The sequence below is a fragment of the Dermacentor variabilis genome, chromosome 6, assembly GCF_050947875.1.
Source record: "Dermacentor variabilis isolate Ectoservices chromosome 6, ASM5094787v1, whole genome shotgun sequence".
NCBI lineage: Eukaryota > Metazoa > Arthropoda > Arachnida > Ixodida > Ixodidae > Dermacentor > Dermacentor variabilis.
Genome location: NC_134573.1, coordinates 70375181 through 70400314, shown reverse-complemented (window position 1 = coordinate 70400314; position 25134 = coordinate 70375181). Strand labels below are relative to the sequence as shown.

The 25134-nt window shown below is 43.9% G+C and overlaps 1 protein-coding gene across 1 annotated transcript in view; it reads left to right on the top strand.

The window, feature by feature from the left end:
* Nucleotides 1–25134, top strand: part of LOC142584845 (uncharacterized) — a 267498-nt gene that overhangs the window by 199450 nt on the left and 42914 nt on the right. Inside the window, exons 23-33 of the mRNA XM_075695146.1 lie at nt 523–624; nt 1138–1236; nt 2607–2787; nt 9861–9994; nt 11809–11883; nt 13744–13953; nt 16202–16326; nt 17836–17977; nt 18438–18623; nt 20639–20754; nt 24300–24477. Of these exons, the coding sequence (XP_075551261.1) occupies nt 523–624; nt 1138–1236; nt 2607–2787; nt 9861–9994; nt 11809–11883; nt 13744–13953; nt 16202–16326; nt 17836–17977; nt 18438–18623; nt 20639–20754; nt 24300–24477 (1548 nt within the window). The remainder of the gene's footprint in view (nt 1–522; nt 625–1137; nt 1237–2606; nt 2788–9860; nt 9995–11808; nt 11884–13743; nt 13954–16201; nt 16327–17835; nt 17978–18437; nt 18624–20638; nt 20755–24299; nt 24478–25134) is intronic.

Sequence of the window (25134 nt, the reverse complement as noted above, 5' to 3'; positions counted from 1 at the left end):
ACAAATGAACCAACGGAAACAATAATTAAATTGTGTTCTGTGGGCATTTTGTCATGGCGGTGACGCTGTGTCTGACAGCTCTGATAGTGGCTGTTGTCAGTGCTGCAGACGTCAGATTTGTATCCGACTGTAATGTACAGGCAATTTTCGGACCTATTTTCTCTAAAAAAATGTGCATGTTAGATGCAGTTAAATACGGTAAATACAGCTGAACATGGAACCAGTGTATTTGGACATTTATTCTGCCTTTTTTCTTAATTCAAACCTCTAGACAACAGCTTTTTGTCACAGTCCTTCTTTCTGTATCATTGACAAAATGAAAATAAAAATTGATTGATAGATCATTATTAGTTCCATCAGTCCTGTCAAAGTGGAATTAATGGAATTTGTCTGTAAAAATTTTTACAATACCAATACAGTACCAGCAAGGCAAACAGTACAGTGCTAGCAATGCGTTAGGCTAATACACAAACCTCCTTAAAATTTTTAGCTAAGGTGTGCTACTCTTTTGGTGCCTTTCAGGTGAGCAAGGACATCGCCAAGACCCGGCACTCCGTTCCCGGTGTGGGCCTCATCAGCCCTCCACCTCACCACGACATCTATTCCATTGAGGACCTGGCTGAGGTGAGGCTGGTGTCCTTGCTGTCATGTTTGTCCCTGTCAGGCACCACTTTATTCTGTTCGTTGAAAATTTCATTTTAATACATTTCCTCTACTTTCAGTATCCTTAAATATCAATGGCAGTGGAATAGCTTAGGGATCTATAAATTTTTAGTCAAGTCTTGTTACGTCCAAGAAAGTTGAGTCCTACCTGCTGCAGTGGCTCAATGGCTAAAGTGTTCTGCTGCCGAGAACAAGGTCAAGGGTTCGATTCCCGGCCATGGTGAGCACATTCTAGTGGGGGCAAAATGCAGTAATGCTCACGTACTTAAATTTAGCTGTATGTTAAAGAACCCCAGGTAGTCAGATAGCTTTAAGATCTTGAGATCAATCAATCAATCAATCAATCAATCAATAATTTGGTCGGTCGGTTGGTCACATTGAGTGAGTGTATGCATATGTAGTTTCAAGTTCTGTACTGCCCTGTTGTTTGAAGCAGTTCCATCCTGTATCTCTTCTTTCTTTATTTGCTACCAGCTGATCTACGACCTCAAGTGCTCAAACCCCAATGCTCGCGTCTCCGTCAAACTGGTGTCCGAAGTTGGCGTGGGAGTGGTCGCTTCTGGTGTGGCCAAGGTATGGGTGGCAGAACGTTGCTCCTTGTTGTCATTTTTCGGCTGTCTCTGCTACTTTCACAAGTGTGAAGGTGCGAGGGCAATAATAAAAATATGTAAATATAGCAAGCTCATTGAGTGAGGCAAGTTCTGGCTTATAGAAAAAAACAATGATGAATCCTAACCTTGTGAGCTGCCATATGTCATTGCATCATCTTTCAAGGTAATCATAATTAAAACATCACTTCGTGCAGCAACCTAGCGCCTAATGAGTTTTCTTCTGTTGAATACCAAGGCTGGTTTTTATATTTGGTCTCCCTCAAGAATTAGTAAAGTAATTTGGGTTAATAAAGTCATTGCTTCGTTCTGTTCTAAACTGACATGTGCTGTCGATAAGCAGAAAATGTGAAGACATTGTTCTGTGAAGATTTTTATTATAGTTTCCTCCGAAGTGGACCTTGATCACCTTCTCTTTCATAGTGTAGTCAGTGAACTTAACTGAAATGAGCAGCACTGTGTTTCCAGGATTTTGTGTAGTAATAACTAAGCTAATAGCTTGAAAGCACGAAGAACTGTGGATTTGGGCTAGTTAGTGTGGGACTGCTATTAAAATTAATATGCAGGACCTACTCTGACAGAGTTAAAAGGATACTCTGTTGTACATTTCAGTTTAATTTGGAAAGAGCATGTACATGTGTGTTGCCTGCAGCCCATAACACGACAAAAAAAGAAAAGAAACATTGATTCATCACTCTTGAGCAGTGCAATGACGGATGCCTGTTAGAAAGTGACAGGATGTGCATTAGCACATGGCGTGGTAACATATGTACAAATACCAGCCAGAACTCGTTACAGGTGCACATATGATAGTGCACATGTTTAAAAAATGAAATAAACCCTCGCCATTGTTGCATCTGCATGGCGTGGCAGTATGCTAAATGCAGGAAACTATTGTAAATCATTGCAGATACATGGCAGCAAATGTGCCAAATAACCAAAACTCTTCACTGGTGCATGTGGCAGTAAATATGCAAGTAATTTTGTCTAACTGTTGTAACTATACAACATGATAAGGCATTAATAGAGAGCTGCCAGAAATCATTCTGTGTCGTGTCTGCGGAGGTCTGTGAGAGTTGCTAGTGTAAGTGCTTTCATGTCATGCGCTTCTGAAAGACTGATAATTTTCCTGTGTGCATGAAAAGTAGTTCGACATGAAGTTATCACCGCCAGGCTTTCCGTGACTGCTTCTTTAAGAATGAACTCACTTGTGTCCAGCACCATTCCAGGCATTGTGTTTACCTTCTACACACGTACACCTCGATGTAGTTCATCTCTTGTGCCTTGAAAGATGCCAGCGTTGTACATAATGCCTTTCCCAACCAATGATGGCAGGGCAAGGCAGAGCACATCACCATTTCGGGCCACGACGGAGGCACGGGAGCGAGCAGTTGGACGGGCATCAAAGGTGCGGGCCTGCCCTGGGAGCTGGGCATTGCCGAGACCCACCAGACGTTGGTGCAGAACGACCTGCGCTCGCGCATTGTTCTGCAAGCTGACGGGCAGATACGCACAGGTATGCACCGCAAGTTTCATCACGGAAAGGCAGGCAGCTCAAAACAAAAATCTACAGTTGCCAAGAATGCTGATGAAAAGGCGATCGAGTACCTGACGGCATGCCACCAGCTCCCCTTATGGCTTCCTTTTCATCGTCATCACACTACAGTCAAACTTCAATCTAATGAATACAAATGTACCGAATTATCGGATGTAGCCAAATAAATATTACTTCATAAACTAAAACAACTTAACATGAACGGTAACCTTTTGAAATGGATTGAGTGTTTTCTTCTCAACCGCTCGCAGTTTGTTTGTGCTAACGGCATTAACTCCGGCTTTACAGAGGTCCGTTCAGGTGTTCCACAGGGTTCCGTCCTTGGACCCCTATTGTTCCTAATTTACATTAATGATCTTCCCTCGCTTATCAACTCCCATATCCATCTGTTCGCTGATGATTGCATCATTTTAAGAGAAGTTGCCAATGCTAACAATATTGAATTACTTCAGTCGGACCTTACCACAATAGGGAACTGGTGCAATGAATGGTTAATGGAGCTCAATATTAACAAATGCAAAGTCATGCGTGTTTCTAGGAAAACATCTACAATACCGTCGTACTACATTAACAACATGTCCTTGGAATTAGTTTCTTCATATAGATATCTTGGTGTTTACATCACTTCTAACCTAAGCTGGCCTCTTCATACTGAGAACATAATTAAAAACGCTAATCGCCATGCTTGGCTACCTACGTCGCAACTTTTTCAACGTACCTACTAATTCGAAACTTTTGTTATATAAAATATTAATATGACCCAAACTCGAATAAGTACGCGACTCCGGTATGAGACCCTGCTCATGGAAACCTAATCATTGACCTCGAAATGGTTCAAAATAACTCTGTACGTTTTATACAACCGCACAGCGAGTACAGTCAACAACCGATTTTTTGGACCCTCCAGGGAATGTAAAAACGTCAGAAAATTCGGGCAGTCCGAAAAAATGAATGCATGCAAAAAAATGCACCTTCTTTTTTTTCTCTGATCTAGAGGTAAAGGGCGAAGCAACAGGCTTCCAAAACCCTGCCACAGCATCAGTGAAGTGGCTATAAAAAGAGACGTTCAAAAACTCTGTATGCAGCGGACTGCCGGTTTATTATGTACATGTGCGTCGTCGGGCAGCCGGTGTTATTGCTGCAGTGGCTTGGAGAACTTGTTGATTGTTGTTTGTACTGCATTCCGGTTGCATGCGATCATATTCGCCTCGATCTGAGCAAGGTTCATGTCAGCACTGTACACCAATGAAAGGGTCAACAGTGCTTGCGTCAACTCGGCGCTTGTAGGTGGCGCAGACATTGGCTCCTCATTTTCAATGTCGGAGTTTTCTGAATCCCCCACAACCTGACGGACTATTTCCTCGTCAGTCAGTTCTGCGCAGAAGGCGAGCTCGTTGTCAGCATCAACAAACTATTCAAAAGTTATTTCCGTGGGTATGGAAACCCCAGCAGAGCGGAGGTCATCGATCACGTCGTCCGACGGTACTACTTTTAGCGCTTCGATGCCATCGGCGAGGACAATGAAGACAGAGTGGGGGCCATCGAAGGAAAGTGAAATCCTCAAGTTGCGAACAGTGGAGTTTGCTGACAAGCGTCGAAGCACCTAGGCCTAACGTCGCAGAGCACACTTGACACAACAGCACAACCACACACCACACTAGCCAAAACGTGGACTGCGCAAAATTACGCCGCTCTGGAAACTCCGCCGAAGGCGAAAGTGCGGCGATGAACGTAGCCAGTGTGGCCAGACCAAATCGGTGTGTGACGGCTAGATTCGGCTAGTTGTGGTTCAAAGCGGTGATATGCTTCGGCTGCAAGTCGATTTCCTTAGCAAGGGCGCTGCGCGAGGAGCCAAAGGACCTTCCGTCGCTTCAAAAAGTCTGGAAAATTGGGCGGCGGGGGGTTCGAGCGTCCGAAACTTCAGATGTCCTTATACATTGATTCTATGGAGCTTGTGGCGGTGCCACGAAGACGTCCGTCCGAAATATCAGTCATGTCTGAAAATTTGGGCGTCCGAAAATTCAGTCGTTGACTTATAACTAACATGAAATCTAATCTTTGCCTCCCATTGCTGGCATCTCGCAGAAAAGTGTCTTGTATTGCCCTCTTCGACAAGTTGTACCATCACCATACTCTACGAGATCACCTCATCCCCCATCCAATTTATGTATCCCGTTGCATTGATCATCAGTAAAAAGTCGGCATTTTGTCATGCAACACTAAAAGTTTTTCACAATCATTCCTGCCGCGAACCTCGCATGACTGGAACCATCTTCCCGCCGAAGTTGTAGGCCTTATTAATTAGGGACTGTTCCGTGAAGCCTTAATTAGCTAATATTGTATATACAGGTGCCATTTAAATACTCGTGCAATCAACTGTATTTGTCTTCTTCATTCTTTTGTATTTACCACTCCCGCTCTGTAATGCCCTTGGCCCTGAGGGGTATTATAAATGAAAAATGAAATGAAATATAGAAATTTTCTCGCCTAAATCGGCATGCAATGAATATATGTCTGAAGAGTATCAGATATAATGAAGGTACTTTCATGCCAGATGTGACTTTGTTACAAGCTTCGACTGTATAGTATATGTCTCTTTCCATGTGAAAGGCTTTTTCTAGTGACCTCCAGTTGCCTCTGTCTTGCATCAGCCAATTTCATACTATTCTTGCTACTTCCTAATGTCATCACACCTCCTAATCATTAGGGTTGCGCAAGTACTGAATAGTAGATTTCGAATCAAATGTAGAATCGAATCAAGAAAAAGAAAGGCAAATATTGAATCAAATATTGAATATCACAAAGTTTAACACAAACATTTATGCTTCCAAATTTTGTGCAAGAACGGTGCTGCATGGGCTCAGAAGGCTAATCACATTACTTAACAAGCATCTTACTAGCTATCAGTAATTTAAGTACATATGAATTGAGATGCATAGTATGCTGTACTGTTATTTAAATGGAACACCAAATTAGTATTCCTGCACAGATAACTACTAATCTTGTATACGAAGTTCTGGAAAATATTTTTTATATATAGGTAGAATGTTTGTCAAATAGAATCAAGTGCTTTTTTCCCTCTGAAGCTTAACAAGTAGCAAAAAACAGTCTGGGCCCATCCACTCAGAACAATTAGGCCAACTTGCTGCACACAGTTGCCACCAGCCAGCTTTTGTGTCTCATTCTACCATCCACCACCTAAATACTAATGGGGTTTTCAGTTTATTAGTTGGCCATACTGTGCTTAATGGCAATCTTCTATTGCTTAGAAATTTTTGCTTTCCAGTTTTCTTCCAGGAAACAGGAAAGTTTTTTTTTCATCTCTATGGCAGGTGGTTTCTGTAAGTTATTCTCAGCTCATTAAGGCCAATCTGTGCAAAGGACAAAAGCGGGAAATGCACATCACGGGACAAGTGGCACCGCTTCACACCATCATTGGTGCTGCACAGATTGACTGCGGCCAGAGCCCACGGTAGAGTTGTCAACTCTGGAGGCCCACAGCATGATCGTGTGACGCCACCCTTCCTCCCTCCTTCCCTTTTTTCCCGTCCATGTCCATCTGCCGTCTGTATAAAGTAATCTGCAGCTGGGAGTGATTGCGCTGTAGTCACATATGTTTATTTTTGAGCCAGCCATATAAATCTAAAGTGGGTCTTATGATGGGTCACTTGAAGCTACGATAAGAGACTGATGTGCACCTACGATGGCGTTCGGAAAGAGTTCGGGGCCACTTCGTACGTATTTCGCAAAGATGGCAGCCATGAACAATGGTAATCCCTCACACACTCGCTTTCATTGGCAAGGCTGTTTGTCGGCTTTCTGAGGATCATGCAACTGCTATTAATAGAGCTGTGTTGATTTGGTACGAAAAGGTACATTTAGTCATCAACACCCAATGACGTAGCTCCGATTAGGCCTAATGGGCTAACTGTGGCCAATGGTGTGGTCGCTGGCCGGTATGAAAACGAGCCCCAAACCATCGTGGAAAGCCTGTCGCTAATATATTACTACAGGACGCTTACGAGTGATCAGTCGTGAGATCACATATTTGGGTTAGATTGATGTGTGTTGAAGCAGTGTTCTGGTCTGCAGGCTGGCAATTCACTAATGCGAGCACATGTGTCAAGTTCGTCAGTGTGCTCGCATGTGGGCAGAAAGCTCTGAACTGCACGAATCTCCATCCGTGAACATTGAGCATGTGTATCCGATACAATCAGGGTACCTTCTGGTGACTAATTGGCCTGATCTTCACACATGCTTCCGTGCTTTTCATACTCTACGAGCGAGACCGACACGCACAGTAAACATGGAAGAACTGAGGTTTATTGCCCACGCACAAGAAGTGCTCGAGCTCGTTGCCAGACTGGCTGGCCTACATCGTCTTGCTTTAGCAATTACTAATACATCCTCTTTTCTTTAACATTGAAAGCCGGCTATACAGGACGTCTTAGTCCTAGTAGCCAAATCGGTGGAGTCTCTTCTGAGTCTTGTTGACCATCAGTTTGGTTCTGCAACAACCACTCCTGTCGGCCCAGTAGATGTAGTATGACTGCGTTCTATAACAGTCTCTGCTGCTCCTCCTGGGGCCTGCACAGCTGGCTGTTCCCCAGCTTGTTTCATGGACGACCTTCTAGGCTCATCTGCCTCATACATTCCAGCTGGTCTAGGAGATGTGGGAGAAAGGCATTCTACGGCAGCCCTTGCTCCCACTACTGGCGAGGATGCTGTAGGCAGCTCCAGATGTTCCAGTGGTGTACACTGTTCCCTTGCTGCTGATGTTGATTTTGAATTCACTGATGGAGTGTCAACACTCCTGAAGGCCTGTTGAGCTTCGGTTGCTCCCTGCAGCCCTGGATGACTTCCTGCTCCTCCAGTGCTATGTCCTGTAGGATGAAGCTGCTGGGGTATTGAGTTGAATGCTTCTTCCGTTTTTTTGTAAGTCTTGGCGGTTCCTCCTAAATTGGCTTCCATCTTCCGTTAGCACTCTGTATGATCTGGGGGAAACCAGGTCCAAAACTTCAGCTTCCGTGCCCCACTTGTTTCCAGACCAAATCCAGACAGTGTCTTCGGTGTGGAGCAGCGGGAGCTGTTGTCCTCTGTTCATGTTTTGTTTGTGTTTTGGGGGGTTTGAGAGCTGCTGAGGTGAATCCAACAAGGGTCCGGGAGTGGTGTTCTGCTGTTGCGACCAATGAGATACTGGGATGGTGAGACACCATCTTCCAGCAGTGATGCACGGTAGTTGAGGCCAAGCCAGAACTCCTCCTTTGATGATCCTGCCTTCTTGAGCAGCCTCTTGGCGATTTGTATGCCTTTCTTTGCGAGTCTATTCGATTTCGGATAGTAAGGGCTGGAGACGACGGGCTCAAAGTAAAACATCACTGTAAGGTATTTAAATTCCTTGGCTGTGAACTGGGAACGCCATCAGTGCAGAGTTCGTGGGGGATGCCATAACAGGTAAATATTTGCGACAGTTTGTTTATAACTCCCTTTGTCGTGGTTCTGTGTATAGTTAGAGTATGCATCATACACGACTAGGTAATGCTTGCTAGCATGTTCGCACAAGTCCGCTCCCAACCTGTACTAGGGGTGACTGGGCGTGTCATGCAACAGCAGGGGTTCAGCCAATTGTTTGTATGCATGTATTTGGCATTTGGCAGGTTGGACACCGCTCAACTATTTCTTTTATGTCAGCTGCCATCCGAGGCCAGAACATGAGACTGCGTGCTCGTGATTTGCACTTGGCTATGCCCAGATGCCCCCGATGCAACTAACAGAGCATTTTCTTTCTAAGCTCGGAGGAGATGACAACTTTGGCACCTTTCATCAGTACCCCTTCCATCGGTGACAATTCATTAGTGTGTTATATGCACACCCTGTTCATAGGCCCTGATGCCTGCAGTTTTTCCATGACTTGCTGTAGTTATGGGTCCCTAGCTGTGGCATTTTTCAGTCTGTCCATTGTTCCCCTGCTCACACGGTCCTACAAGACACTTGTGGCATGTACTTCCAAGTCCTTTGTTCAGTTCTCCAACACACATTGTCCTTTCATTTTCGACAGGGTGTCAGCCACAACCAGTTTCTTCCCAGGATCAAATTGTAACAAGTAGTCATATTTCAGCAGTCGCAGGAACAACCCTTGAAGTTGAAGGGGTATGTCGTCATGTCCTGTTGTCCACCACATTATCGCCGGAATGTAATGGCTCTGGAGGCGGAACCTCAGTCATATTTTAGCGCGGGAACTGGCCACTTCTGACACCATGTAAGAACGAGACCAACACACACAGTAAACATGGAAGAACTGAGGTTTATTGCCCACGCACTGGAAGTGCTCGAGCTCGTTGCCAGACTGGCTGGCATATCATACTGGCTGGCGTTGTTTTAGTGGTTACCGATACACGTTCATGCCGTTTTTGTAGTTCCCTCTTTCCATGTAGCATTAACGGTTTTGATCGGTCTGGTCGACCTGGTCGGACCTTGTACCGATAGAGATTGCGTGCCGTAGGAACGCTGCATGTGTCAAGGCACTGACCGACCACGGCTGGGTCGTTCACCGAAGGTACTGAAATATGAAAAATGGAACATTTGAGAGATTGAATATCAGTTATTCAATTCATGAATCAAACTATTTTAATGTTCACTATTCCATTCGAAATGGAATATTCGAGTATTCGCACATGCACCCCTAGTAGAAATCATCTTTTGCTCTGCACTGATCAACATAGCATTTGAAGGTAACAGAGAATTATAAATAATGTGGGGGCCATTCTTGGCTTCTGTTATGTTACTCTAACAGATCACCATTTATCTGCTCCGCACATTACATGACTTGACCTAGTCCATGATGTCTACCTGTAAGCGACTAGGTGGTTTTAATTAAGAGGAGTGAAGAGAGCGTTGTTAATGACTAGACTGCTGATGATTTGAAGGTGTGCACATCTGTTAAAAAAAAGCTACAAACAGAGTCGTTCACACTTCCTTGATATCCTAATCGCAACCCAATTAATGCACTTGTGTTTTTGTCACCTTGTCTCCAGGCTTTGATGTGATGGTGGCTGCCATCTTGGGTGCGGACGAGTTCGGCTTCTCGACTGCACCGCTAATCGTCATGGGCTGCACCATGATGCGCAAGTGCCACCTGAACACCTGCCCTGTTGGCATAGCAACACAGGTGTCTGCTTCACTCCTACGTATTTCTCTGTTTGTTGGTTGTCTGAATTTGTGTGTGTATGTGAATGCTGTTGCTGGTATTTGTTGTTTTTTTTGCCTGCCTTGTTCTCTTCTTTGGCTTGCTACTACTAAGTTTTAGAGCTGATTTTTTTACATCGAACAGCTGCTAATGCTGCATTCGCAATACCAACCCTGTCTATCACGTTGGCTTGCTTGAACAGGGAGCTCTCCTATGCCACTGCCCTCTCCGTGCCTCACTACTGCTATGTATAGAACAATACCATCAGATCGTGTCACTCCCCAGTGTCATTGTGGTAGAGGAGTAGAGGTTTAAGTTCTCTTCCACTGTGATTTTCATGCATTTCAGCCACCTTTCTTTGTCACTGTGTTAGCGCAGAACCATTAAGCGGCCTTTAATGAACCTCAACCCGAAACTGTAAACAAACTTTTCTTTACTGATGCAAGATTTTGGGCAGAAATGGAATAACTGCTGCATTTTTCTTTCTATCCTGCCAGTCAGGCTAGGTAATGTCACATTTATTAAGTTGCAGCAGTTTCTTGCAAACTGAAGGAACAACAAACATAAGGAATCTAGCAGAAAGAAGCCTATCTAGTTTTGCATTTACACTGCGTGCCACCAGGTGTGTATACAAGACTTTAACAATGCTGCATGAATAAAAGAGAAGGCATTCCCTCTCTATACTAACTTAGAATGACCAAAACTATGATTTAGGACAGGCTTTGAACATTGCAGCAGATAGTTCTACATGTTATTCTGTGTGTCGGATGATATTGTGAAAATGAGACTGGTTATTGTCAGGAACTCCAAACTTAATATCTAGTTATGTTAATAAACACGTGTTGGATTATATGTCAGTTTCACCCTGTGTAACAAAAGGCTGCAAGCATATTTATAAGATAGTCATCAACATATCAAAATGCTGCTTCATTGAGGCCATTTAGCTCTGTTCAATAAATTAAGTAACTGTCTGGCTCAAATGAAACTCAAGTGTGTGAAAATTAATTTCAATCTACCTTTCGCTGGCAGACTGAATTCCTACAACTGACTGATCCTTTATATTGGGTAATTTCCGGGAAGACATTGTGTTTCCTAAGCACCGAGAAGCAGAAAGGGCGATAATTATTTTGGCAACACATAATTCGTTGAAGCAGATGTCAGGATCTGTTTGAAAATTACATACCATATAGACTCGTGTAAAGGGCACACCCCCAACTTGGCAGGTCAAAATTTGCTTTCAAAATATTACCAACAGAGAAGCAATTGCATTCGGTGCCACAATGCCAGACGCATGCATCAGCGAATATTTGTGGGCTACATAGTTCTACATGCCGCTATTAGATTGCGAGAGCTGTGCGTTGACCTGTGATGCAATGGTACGTCCAGGGATCCGGGCTGTGCACAAGTCGCTGGCTACACTGGCATTATTTTGACTAAAAGGTTTGGTCCCGTGTGAGGGCGGCACCTTGTCGAAATAGAAAAAAAAAAGTGCGGTACATTTGCCATGTATATTCAGTCAATCTGCAAGAAGTAGTTAGATGCCAAGCATGGAGTGTGAGAAATCAGTAATGACAGCCTTTTAGTACAGGAGGCAACTGGCATACTGGCTATTTATTTTTTTGGACAAAGTCGCACAATCAATCATGGGACCTGTATGAGTTGTTGCTCTCTCTATTGGAGTCAGCGAGGTGGTCAGTATGATTTTATTGCAGTGACGTCAGTTTCTGACATCAGATACTGTCGCAGCTTGTTTTCTCACATGTCTCATGCTTACGCTTGGATGATGCTTCTTCCAGGACCCTGAGCTCCGGAAGAAGTTTGAAGGGAAGCCAGAGCATGTGGTGAACTTCCTCTTTCTCCTAGCCGAGGAGGTATGTACCACAGTATGATCAATATTATGATAATTTTCCAGCCTGCTCAAGCAGAAGTTGTTTTATGCAAGACTGGGTGCCTATTGTTTAAGTATGTAGGCATTGAACGTAAACAAGGAACAATAAATGTATACATGCTATATGTATGTACCATGCAATGCAAAACTCAGAACCATATTTTCTGCATCAGTTTGAATTATATGTAATGTTTGAACGATATATGCCATCTTGAATCATAGGCAAGTTATCCGGCCATAAACATACCACAGTATGCATTACAAAACACACATGTGCTGTATTTTTCCTCGTATAACCCACATCCCCAATTACAACAGCCTAGAAAAAAAAAAAAAAAATCCGCATGTGTCTTTTTCAGAACTAACTGCATAAAAAAACACTCAAATCTTTGCAAAAACAGTCTCCATTCGCAGTTGTGAGATTCATCCAGGTTGTATCTTCAGCCAGTGGCTCTGTTTCCTCCCTCCCCTCCCCCGCTCTTTGGTGATGCTGATAGAGCTGGATTCAAGTGATCACGGATGAATCGGTCATGTGACATGTGACATGAATCGGATCACTTTGCAGCTAGCGTTCACATGACAGAGTATGACAGTGTGGATGAAGCAGCGCTTCCATGGGCAACGATGATGGAGCAAACGCAACTGAGCTGAAAATCCCAACAGCGATTCAGGTTTCCTCCGTATTGTAAAGCAGTTTGTGTGGAGTGCGAGAGCGCCACAAGAATGGCTAACGTATGAGTTTGGTGATGTTGTGGGCAGTGTTTGCGAACTACTAAACGCAAAATCGCGACCCGTAAAGAGGAGAGATATGGGTGACCATGAAGGAGAGGAAAGGGAACTTTCAACATGCAGGGGGGGAGATAGGGTGGGGTTCCCTATAGATAATGAAACTTTGAATGGCAGAGAACGTTGTCTTGAGATGTGGCTTCAGGGCAGCGAAACATGCACTGAATTTGAAGCCACACCTCAAGCCGAAATTTGCATATAACTTGCATCCCGGCTTTACTGTCCAATTTTTTGTATTTTTGGCGCTGGTTATATGAGAAAAGGTGCGGTACACTTGAATGCTCATGCTACTCCTGAAAAATAAAAATTATATATGAAATTGAAAAGAATTATGCATTGATAGTGATCTATATACATTAATACAGGAGAACCTCGATCATATGTTTCGGTAAAGAGTGCAAGAAAAGACATACTAACTGGGAAGACGTACAATCTGAAGTCACTTAAAAATTTATGGACTCAATTGTAGTTGACGTTTATGTAATGCAAAGCTTTGTGTGTATCGCTGCAGCACAGTATGCACGCCAAGCTGGCGGGGCCCGAAATGGGCATTGTTGTTTTTGTGGCTGCAGCACAAGCTGACGCAAGCAAGCAAGCTTCGGCAAGCTGACGTTTGCGCTCCTCGAATTCGACCTGACAGGAAGTTTCGACTGACGTGCCCACTCTGCGCAAATCGTTGTTACACAATGAGAAGCCAATGAGCGTAGAGCTGGTGGGGCCCAAGTGACCCGAGATGCAAGTTGTCGCTTTCCTATTGCGTAATGTTTCAAGACAGCCTGGAAACCTAAACGAAATCGAGCCGGTGGCAGGCGATAGTGTCTAATGAGCACTATAAATGTTTCATTATTGTACATTGTTATTAATATTTCAGTACGTAAATGAATAAGTCGATGAATCGCTCTGCCTGAGCGCTGAATCAGCTATTCGGTTTGTTGCGTGAATCCACTTTAGTACACTTTGGAAATGCATACAGCTCCTCTGCATGACTTTAGTTAAGCCTCCTACAATGTAATCGTAAATGATCTGATATTTCTACATTGAACTTGCACGCATGCAGGTGCGAGGCTATCTGGCCAAGCTTGGCTTGCACAGCCTGCAGGAGGCTGTCGGCCGCACTGACCTCCTGCGTGCTGCCCCCTTCGAGGGAAACCCCAAGGCGAAGCTCCTCAACCTCGACACCATTCTCCTCAATGCATTGAGCCTCAGACCTGGAACCAACATTCGTGGGGGCAGCATTGCACAGGACTTTGAGCTTGGCAAGCGCATGGTAAGTGGTCAACCAATGCTGTTTCACGACCAGCAGGGAATTGTTTATCGTTCATTTTATCCACCATCATGCTTGACGTGGACGCACCTATGCTGCCTGTTTGATTGAACTCCAGCAGGAGCATGAGTTCAAACAGTATCAGGCAGACCTAAACTTGGCTTGTATTTTCCTATATTCACTGTTCTTTGCTTATTGCAGCTTACAATTGACACAAAAAAGTGCCAGTAGTATAGTGTCCATGTTTGAATTAAAATTTTTCCTGATGTATATTAGATTTTAGCTGAACATGATGATTGAACAGCATAAAATATGGAATCAATGTGGAATCTGGAAGTTTCACTGTTGGAACCGTTCAGCCAAGTTGTTCAGCAACATTATAACTTCTTCATAACAAATTTGCATCCAGCATGAAATTAACTTTATTATATCTGATATTTATTGTAAGCATGCACACTGATTTTGGGGGAAAAAAAATTTGCATTTTGATGTACTTCGTCATTTGACCATTTTTATATCCGTGTCTGTTTTATCGGAGTTCTACTGCATTACCAATTCATCTAACATAATATCCCAAGAGATAGCCTACATAATATCTAGAGCAAATCAGCTAAAAAGAGGGAGTGGGCTAACTTTCGGTGTAGAATCGAGAAAAATTGAACAACAACAACAACAAGAAAGCATAGTAGCCAAAGGAAGTGAAGGTTTGTTTATATGCCCTTGTTCAGTCTTCCTCAATACCTTCCAAAGAACAGTCACTATTGCTGTCAAACAAAATGTCGACGACTTCGTCATGCATATGATCAGACTTGGTCGGCGGGGCAGCGAAATGGGGAACCATTGATGCCAGTCACTTGTGGAGTTCACTGTCTTCGGACTCATCAGTGGGTGGTAAATATTCAGAGCCACAGTGCTTAAACAATTGGCCCACAACTTCTTTAGACACTGATGCCCAAGGATGCAGGTGCCCAATTGTGCTTTATTTTGGTGTTTTGGAAAGAATATAAAATAACACCAAAAGCAGGGGTGGGTTTTCTTTAAGGGGTGAGGCAACTCTCCGGATATTAGGGTGCATTTCATGCTACTGAAATTAGTTGTTACGAAGTCTGCAGATTTGAAATATAGATTTCTTCTTGCTCTGAATCCGCATAGTATAAATTCATTGTTCAAAAAGGGTTATTTTTAACGAAAAAAACAATTTTTAGTTGTAACTATCAATCTTTGGTAACATGATAGAAAAGAGTAAGGAATAACTGCTAAGACAACTTTAGTCTTATGCAAATTCGTTTTTTACATTGTTTAGATCTATCTCTTACGTTATGTTAGATTGTGTTAATACACTGTTAGGTTGTAAATAGTTGTGTTGCATTTATATTTAATGAGATTGTATTGTATCACAATTTATTGTATTTATAAGTTCACGGCGGCCGCATTTCGATGGGGTCGAAATGCGAAAGCGCCCGTGTGCTTAGATTTAGGTGCACGTTAAAGAACCCCAGGTGGTCAAAATTTCCGGAGTCCTCCACTACGGCGTGCCTCATAATCAGAAAGTGGTTTTGGCACGTAAAACCCCAAATATTATTATTTATAAGATTTTTTTGTTAGAGTTGACTTCACTAATTAAATGCATGAAACGATGTCTTTCTTTTTTTGCATTTGTATTTTTCTAGACTGTACTGCGTAGCTACATGCAGCGTATCTAGTTTATTGTACTTTGTATACACATGTTCTATGAAAAAATGTTGTATTAACGCTTACATTGTAACAATATGCCCACCTGCTATGGTCTCGATAAAGCGACTGACAGTATTGAAAAATAAAATAAATCTGTTGCGATCCCGGAGGCAGTGCCCGTAGTCTCTCGTCAAGCCAGTGGTTGAACATGCGCCAGCCTTGGGATCATCACTTCGTCTGCAACAGGAAATAGGGTAAGCAGCAAGCCAGTCTCTCCGTGGCTACATAGCAGGAACCATGGGGACCTCCGCTCCAATAGGAAAATGAGTGATGTGGCAGGCATGTAGCAAAGGAGACATTGCATGAGCTTTCGAAGTATGACAAATTTGTGAGTTGGTGGATTGTTAGCCTCCCAACCATGCTGTCCCCATTGCTGCTGCCATGTTGTGCTGTATTTTAGTAGGCTTCAGTTCACCTAGGAGAGGCATTAAATTTTCTCATTTCATTGTCATCTGTCTGCCCATTTGTGTCTGTCATGTACACACATGACAGTGCTCTTGTGTGACCGTGCTCTCAGGACAACTTGCTCATCAAGCAGTCCAAGGCGGTGCTCGAGGGTCGATCCAAGGAGGTCACTCTGCACATGGACATCACCAACGAAGACCGAGCGTTCGCCACCACGCTGAGCTACCACATTGCCAAGTAAGTTACACGTGGAACTAAGATGGGAACGCTGCACAATTTGGTAGGTTCAGCCATAGCCTCCTGTATTTTTTTCAATACCTGCCCGATGACACCACAACCAGGGGTTACGTAGAGGTTGCCACATTCCAACTAGTCGGTCATAGTTCATAGGGCACAGTTAAGGTCATGTCAACTTTCTTTCAGCACATGTCAGGCTGAAGCAAACAAGCAAAATGGAGTGACAGCAGTGCCTGGTGAAAGTTGCTCGTGCTCTAAACACAATGTGTAAAACGTTTGGGAAACTCATTTCTGCTTTGGACCACTGTTTTCCATGCCTTGCGGAGCAACTGGGTAAGCATTGTAAAAATACAACAGGCTGTGGTTAACTGCAAAACGCCAGCACTTCTGTTGTTTTTATCTGTTCTGCTTTTGGTACCATTATTTTACTTTTGTTTTTATTTAAAGACTTTGCTGCAACCCATAATGAAAAGCAAATAAAGAAAAAGACAATAAAAAGCATGTTGCTCTGCATCATGCAGGAATCGCAACGTGTCTAAAATTTATTAAACATGTCTCAATGGTTATACTTCTCCAGCACATCTGCCTTCAACGTGGCTTTTCTTTGTGCATAAAGCAGGCATCCTAGCTTGGGCACAGCCAGCACAGTTATTGAGCATCTGCCATAACCAAAGAATCCAAGCAGCTGGGAGATGTTCTGTTTGCATGTTTGTCTGCATGCACCGCAGTAACAGCCACACAAGAACACATTGATGTGACGAGCCTAAAGCTAGTCGGTGCACCTCTGTTTCACCGTTTTTCTGCTCGCAACTAGCCACATTCCTTGCTCATTGGTTGTCATCTCTCCAGGCCCAGGCAGCGGATGGTGTCATTCGTTGTGTTCATGCTAAATCTAACAGTATGACCAAGTACATGGTGTGAAAGGAGCTTACTGGGTAATTCTGCACAGTGGTCGGTTGAGAGTACAGAAGGGGAAGGAGAGTGGCAGTGGGTGCCTGAAAATTGTTCTCACTTTCCTTGGCTTTGCTGGCTCCATGTTGTCACACGTACATTGCTTTACGGTTTGGTGGTGACAGTTACTTACCATATTATCACTATTATCATGTTGTCACTTGGTGCAAGACGTGCCTAGTGTACCCAAAAAACCCTGAAGGTTATCGCCGATTCTATAACAAAAGAAAAATAAGATTGCACGTGTGATGTGATTACTGCTGTACATTCTCAAATGTACACGAGAAGCAGAGATTACTACTCTGAAATGTACGGTGACACATGTAAATAGCTGACGGTCCCAGCTCGCGAGTTCAGATTGCGACCGATGGCTGCGCTCGCTGCTGTCATTGTGATTGGAATGTTGCTTGGCTTTCTGGGCATGAGTTCGCCCAAAAAAAGTTAAATTTCAACTCGTGCTTTCGGCAGTGTCTAACTCTTCACCGTCACTGCAGCGTGACAATTTGCATCTTCTTAAAAGGATCATGCCCTCTGGTTTGCCTGGTCTTTCTTGCACAGGAAGTATGATGAGGAGGGCCTGCCTGAAGGATCTCGCATCAGCGTGTTTCTCAAGGGCTCCGCAGGACAGAGCTTCTGCGCCTTCTTATCGCGGGGGGTCTACGTGACCTTGGAAGGCGATGCCAATGACTATGTTGGGAAGGTGAGCTGGGTCGGCTTGCGGAGCTGCCATCTTTGTAACAAAAGAATAGTGCTTTAGGGAGATAAACGGGCTGTTTTCAGTGGCTGACATTGGGCAAAATATTTTTTAAAAAGCTGCTGCATGTTCAAAGAGAAGAAACGAAATTGCACAATTGCAATTTCCATTGACTTAAAGCACCACACACAGCAGAGGGGATTTGAAACAACAAGACAACCACAGAATAGGAACTTACAGTTCACTTTTATCATAACAGCGGTTAAGACCTTAGAAATTAAGTTAGGTCAGTTTATCTAGTAAATGCTCACTGAGTTTATGAACGTTTTCGTAGCATTAATTTTTATTTGTTGCATTGGGAGAGCCAGGCAAGTGAATTTTGGAAACAGAGATGAGCAAGAAGCATTGCTGTCATTTTGACTATTGCCGAAGTGTCGTAACACTGCCAGTGAATGTATGCTTGCAGGGGCTGTCAGGAGGTGAGCTGGTGATATTCCCGCCCAAAGACCTGCCGCCCGAATTCAAGTCTGAAGAGAACGTGATCGTCGGCAACGTGTGCCTCTACGGGGCCACATCGGGCCGGGCGTTCTTCCGCGGCGTTGCAGCCGAACGCTTCTGCGTGCGCAACTCGGGCGCCACTGCAGTCATTGAGGTAGGTTCGAGACTACTCGAGGGGTGTGCTGGTGATTGACTTCAGAATCGGGCTACGTTGAATCGGTGGCTGCAGTAAGATCCGACTGCGGGATGGCTCTGTGCGTTTCGGTCACAAGCGCAAGGGGATCTGGAGCCATATTTTCTGACATTTTATTTCGTTTTCCATGCTTTCACTCCTTCGTGATTTGCTCGAATGTGACTTGCATGCCAGCGCACGGCAATTATCACTGGGATTGGCCACTTTGCTTGCTGCAGGATGAGAAATCGGCCTTTTTTTCTTTTGGTTTCCTTCATAAGTGTGTTTACTGCAGCAGATCCCATCGCTGCGGCTTCAGTCACCCACGTGCATGACGCGTCACCTTCATAATATGAACGCCAGTTTCATGTACGTCTTTGGCAATGCATGGACATTTAACTTTTCAGCACTGCCTCATGCCATGCCACTGGAATGATCTTCCTAATGACGTCGCATCAATATCTCCTAAAAGTTCTTGTGAAACAAACTGCACACACATTATATCGAGCTCTATATAATTTCGCCGCAGCCATTATACGTGTGTGCCTTTGTATATTTTGTGCGTGCCATCTGCGCTTTTTGCCTCCTCTTTTGTATTCCGCAGTGTTAATGTTATTGATATGTAATTTTGTGTATATATTTATGTTTCAATGTTGCTGTATGTGTAGGCTTTTTGTTTGCGTTTTATTTTTTTTTAGCCCCTCTTTAGTTGCTTTGTGTTACTTACTGTGTACCACTCCATACTCAATGCCCTTTCATAGTCCTGCAAGGTATATTTGACACTTCTTACAAAGGTCCAAAATAATCCAACGAGAAACGCCTGTTACATCCTAAGTCCGGTATGTTGTTAAATGGCAGAACATTGCATAAACCTTACCATCAAGTGTTTGATTATTGTAAGCCAGAGGTGATCATGAAAACAATGAAAAGGCTCGAAGTTAAAAGAAAGAAAAATATTTACAGCAATGATACAAATATAGTGTTGCAACACAGAACCTTGCAATCCACTGTTTTCTAAATGCTGGCTCAGCAGATGGCAGTTTCCCTGCACAGTTGCAAAATTTTCCTGTCTGTGAGAAAAATAACCCAACCGATATTTCCGCTGCTGCAGCCATCTACCTGCTGTACCACTTCTGTTGATACAAAAATCAGCTAAAATTTGTTTTTAGCAAAACAATGGTCGGTGGAATAAAGTGTTGTCTCCATTTTATCTTTCGTGACAAGCGATGACCACTTTCATAGCTCTGGCATGAGCAGGAGCTGCGTTATGAGGCAAGTTCAAGTCAGTGCCCACGCCCATGGCCCACCACTGTATTACGAAACAGCTAATCTGCATCACACGCATCGCATCCTAAACGCTGCGACCTGTAGCCCATGTCCTCTTATGTGGGAATTGATGAGATGATAAGGTGGTGTTCCCAAAATGATGCGTTTTGCATTTATCGGCAGTTGCTTTTGAGGTGCTGTCCACTCCAGATTCTAAGCGGGGCGAGCTGGGCCATGCTAAGCCCAGCATCACCCTCGGCACCTGCTCAGCACTGGCATGAACTTGCGTAATTGTCCCGGAAAAGTTGCTGTTCACCAGCAGTAAATTGCATAGCATGCTATTTCGTGAAGCTTCCCGCTGGTGTGTTCATTCTTTTAGAGAAAGACGTCTTTCAGCACTTTCCACGAGTCGCTGGAGAAGATATGGCAAAGTGAACTGCTGCGCATACTCGCATTGCCACAGCAAAGTACAAAATTTGCCCCCAAGTTTGCCTATTAGAACCGATAGTTCGTTATAACCAGGTTCGTTAAGGACTGAATTTCTTGGGGAATTATACATATAAGCAGCCCAAACTAAGTGAGCAGTATGGTTTTTTATATCTATAAGTATCTGGTATGGGGATCTGTCATAACGGGTATGGACTGTATTGTAAGTGAATAATGCAGCCACCTGCAAAAATCTTCTGGAAAGTCACTCTGAAGACTAATCGTTGCCTCTCCTCTTGCTGCAGGGCGTGGGGGACCATGGTTGTGAGTACATGACTGGTGGCCTGACCGTCATCCTTGGGCCTACAGGCAGGAACTTTGCCGCTGGCATGTCTGGTGGCATTGCCTACGTTCTTGACGTGTGCGTACACTCATCTCGCTATAGGAGATGGTTTCAGAGCACTTGTTCTTGTGTGGGTTTTGTGTTTTTTCGACGTGAGTATACAAAAAATTGTCATGCACGTAAATGTGTGGTCATGTGTAAGACTTATTTAGGAAAATATTGAACCTCTACTATCCGTGATGACATTTGTGGCGAACGTCTTCTGTGTTCCCCACAAGAATGAGATCGTGTGCTACCACAGAGCAGATGCGCTTACAAAGGCTCTGCATCTAATTCCTCCCCAGTTTGGGGGAATTGTTAGTATAGTAAAACCTTGTTAATTCGGATTTCACAGGGCCAATAAAAATGGCCGAATTAACCAAATGTCAAATTATCAAGAAAGCAATAAGCAAATGCTTGCTATGCCATTCTGCCTTTATTTACTGAATAAATGTGCAAGCCTTGCTTCAGTTTGCACAAAATCGGTGCAGAAGTGTCAATTCTCGTCATCTCGTGGCCGATTATTAGTGCTTGCAGCTGTGAGGGCCTCGCAACTTTGTTCGCAGTGCGGCCCGTCTGGCTGTGGCGCAAGACCCACATCGTTATCCGAGTAGACATGCTTTTCACTACCGTGCGCACATCCTGATTATTTTTTTGCCGCTGAGCGCATCTGCAACAGATCGTTTGTCCGTTGTCATCTAGCCACAGGTTTAATTCCAGCGTGCAGGGTGCGGTAGAATTGGTCTTCGTCTTCGATGGCTTCTGCTGTGTGTGCACCAAGCCAAAACAAAACTACTGCTTGCCACAGCCGATGCAGACTAAATTGCAGTCGTTACTGACATGATCGGGGATGACGACTAAGCAGTTCAAAAGACAGGTGTCGCCAGTGTAGTGTCATGTGTGGCGGTAAACACATAAGCGCACAAATAGACACAAAGTGTTGGGCATTTCTGTCTTTTCTGTACAGTTTTGCTGATAACTACGGTGATTCGCACTCTGCCTCTTCGTTTCACTTGGCCGCCAGCACCACTTTTCCTATTTTGCATTGCACATTTACGGCACTCTGCGCTCCCCAAGCTCCAAGGGTCGTCTGAATTAACGGCGTGCAGCTAAACACGTCCACGCTAACGAGAGTTCGATGCCATTATATAATGTATATGTCTGCTAATGAACCCGAATTATCCGATTTTACGAAACATTGAGGATCTGATTACGGAGGTTTTGATGTAGTTCAGTGCTCCCCCCCTCCTCCTGTTGCCACATCTCGACAGAAAGCTCAATATGCTCGAGCCAGTGATGAAAGCATGTTGCCACCAGAACGTGGTGTGATGTGCTCACATCACATTGAGGAAATTAATCTCTCTCACAGGGATACCACTTTACCTCTGTATAATTAGGTGGTTGAGATGGCAACTAAATAGTGTCCATGCAAAAACAAGCGTAGGACAGGTCAGGTCATCTGTCCTGCTTGCACACTCGTGAGTAAGAGTTCGTAAGCCACGGCATCAGCAAAAGAATAAAATTTCTTCAAGCATAGCTCTGCAATGTGGAATTGCATTGGTCGAATATGTGCATGCAGACTGTACCACTTGATTTCGGACAGCATACCCAGACTGCGAAGAAAAAAAATTTTTCCACAGTGTCATCTATCTAAATTTTTGCTTATGAATGTACATTTTTTTTCCTCTCGTCTGTCCTGTTCACCGTGTTGAATGAAAACTTGCAACAGCCCCGATTCGAGGTCTTGAATGTATATTGAATATAGATATTAGTGTTAAATTAATAGCTGCTGTAATAGGGACAAAACTGTAGGCTTGAACATGAGCATTGTATTTACACAATCAGGCTTATTTGTGGCTGCAATGTTGCTTGCTCTAGTGAAACTAAACTAATAATTAGCACAAAAGCATGATGTTCAGGCTGTTAAAAAAAAGAACAAGAATGCAAACCTATTTTTGCATGTAAGAAGAGTTTTCGAAAATCCTAGTCAGGTGGCAATAGATCACACGTGACTAGCAGAAACCCTGTTCTGTTTCCCCCTCTTATGCAACGACTAACATTTCACTAATGGACCACCTATGGCTCAGTAAAAACCCTATGAAACAATGTGTGAAATGTTCTGGGCCATATTCTCAATACATATCACCTTTGGGTATTTCACTTTTTGCACGAAGTTGCAGTGTTTTGCATGAGTGCAGTATCATTGCAGTGTTAGGCATTGTGGCCACTGACTTAGCCATTCAGCGCACTTTGAACGTGATATTCCCATAAGTCAAGGATCCAGAACTCCAGAATGTCTAGCCCTTGGTTGTATGACACTGAGTCAACATGGGTGAGCCGGTACAACTGCACCTTTATCCAAAGTGCGAACAAAACAGATTGGACACGAAGGAAGGATGACTAGACACAAACACCAACTCGCAAATGGAAGTTTATTGCTGACAAATCACATATAAATGGAGGCACTCTCTCATGCAAAAACCGACAAAACTGAAAGTGAAAAAAAAAATGCACACACACACACACACACACACACACACACACACACACACACGCACACGCACACTACAAGATAAAGTCCCATCAGAGACTTTCTACATGTCCAGGCTGTTTTGTTTGCGCTTTTGGTAATGATACAGACTGGCACTTGTTTGCACAGTACTTCCTGATGTAAATGAAAGTGCAGGGCGGATGGACACGTGAGGAAAGGCAGCAGACGGCAGTTATGTGAATAAGCGTACTGCAAGTCCTGCGGGTTATAAAGTTGGCCTATGGCCAACCTTAAGAAGCAGGACAATGATATCATGGACGAGAGCGCCATTGTGGATGTTTTATATTTTATCTGAGATTAAGAGGATGAACTGGAGTCGGGCAGGACATGCTGTGCATAGAGCAAATAACAAGTGATTTACTACAGAAAAAGAAATGTGTGCCATGGGCTGAAGAACACAACCAGGGATGGTAGAGGATGAAGTGCCGTGGCAAGATCAGGAAATATGCAGGTGTAGCAATGGGATTGTGTTAGTTGGTTATCTATGACATGAAGAATACAGTGCCCAAGCAAGCAAGAACAAAAATGGTTGTAACAGAAATAACGCTACACTCTTCTTTAAAACTGACAGCTCCCTCATCCGACATCCATCAGAAAAACACTTGCACTTCTTGTGTTCTTGTTTGAATTGTCTCAATCGTGCCTTATTTGCCCCCGACTGAATGCAGTTTGAAGTAGCAGGCAGGATGAAAAATCGCGTTTAGATACAACCTGGGGCTGTAGTAATTCTCGGGCGACTGCTTTTTAGGATACTTTCACTTTCACCAGATTTTGCGTAAACAGCGCCAGGCACGTCGGCGTATACGAGCGACAGCGTTCTTGGCGTAGTGCCAAGCACTCTGTCTCATCACAGTGACAGGAATGCTGTCACCTGTGGATGCCTATGCACTAGTCACGCGAAATCTCGCAAAAGTAAAAGTATCTCCAAAGGAGATAATTGACACAGAAGAAACAGCTTGTCATATTTAGTACACATTCATGCTGCAAATTAAGTGGAAAATTTGACAAGGGAGTGGTGTGCCACTGCGCGCAGGGATGGCATGTTCCGGAACAAGTGCAACGCCATCATGGTGGACCTGTTACCACTGGAGCTGGCCGAGGACCTGGACCAGGTGGAGTCCCTGATCCGCGAGTTCTATGACCTCACGGGCTCTGCAGTCGCGGCCTCGCTCCTCTCCAAGTGGCCTGACTCGGCCAAACTTTTTATCAAGGTGCGTGCGTGTGTGTGTGTGTGCGTGCATGTAGAGATTGTTACGGCCTTTGGCGAGGTTTCGGAATGTTCCACTTCCCAGGAGGCAGCAAGTGTTAATGTGAACAATTTCAATTACTACACATGTACATTTATTCAGTTGCTTGTTGACTTTCAGACACTTTTGAGTTGCCATTAAGAGCAGAAACGTGGATGTGCATACGTTTTTTTTTCTAGCACACAACTGTGTGTATATGCAGCCCGCGTGCCTTATTTTAGATGTAGCCAGCTGCGTAGGCAAAGAGTGGGTGCTGAGATGGCGTCGCATCATGTGCGCTGTCTTCCTGTAGGAAGACACGTAGGAAGCATCGTAGGCTTCACTTTTTGCCGCCGATGGGAAGATGTTGTTGACGCGGCATGATGCCTTATCTTCAGTTTCCAACTGTCAAATCAAACAAAATTTTTTTCAAATTAAAACTAGATTTTTTTTATTGCCTGATAGTCTTAAAAATTTTGCGGCCCCTTCCATGTAAGAAAATCCATCGTCGGCTGCATTTATTTGCATAAAAGGTCGACTTGCAATATAACGACATTTCGATACAACAAAGCAAATTGCCAATTTTACAGACTTTATTATATTGAGGTTTAATTGTAGTTATTGTGCACTCTATTTCATAGC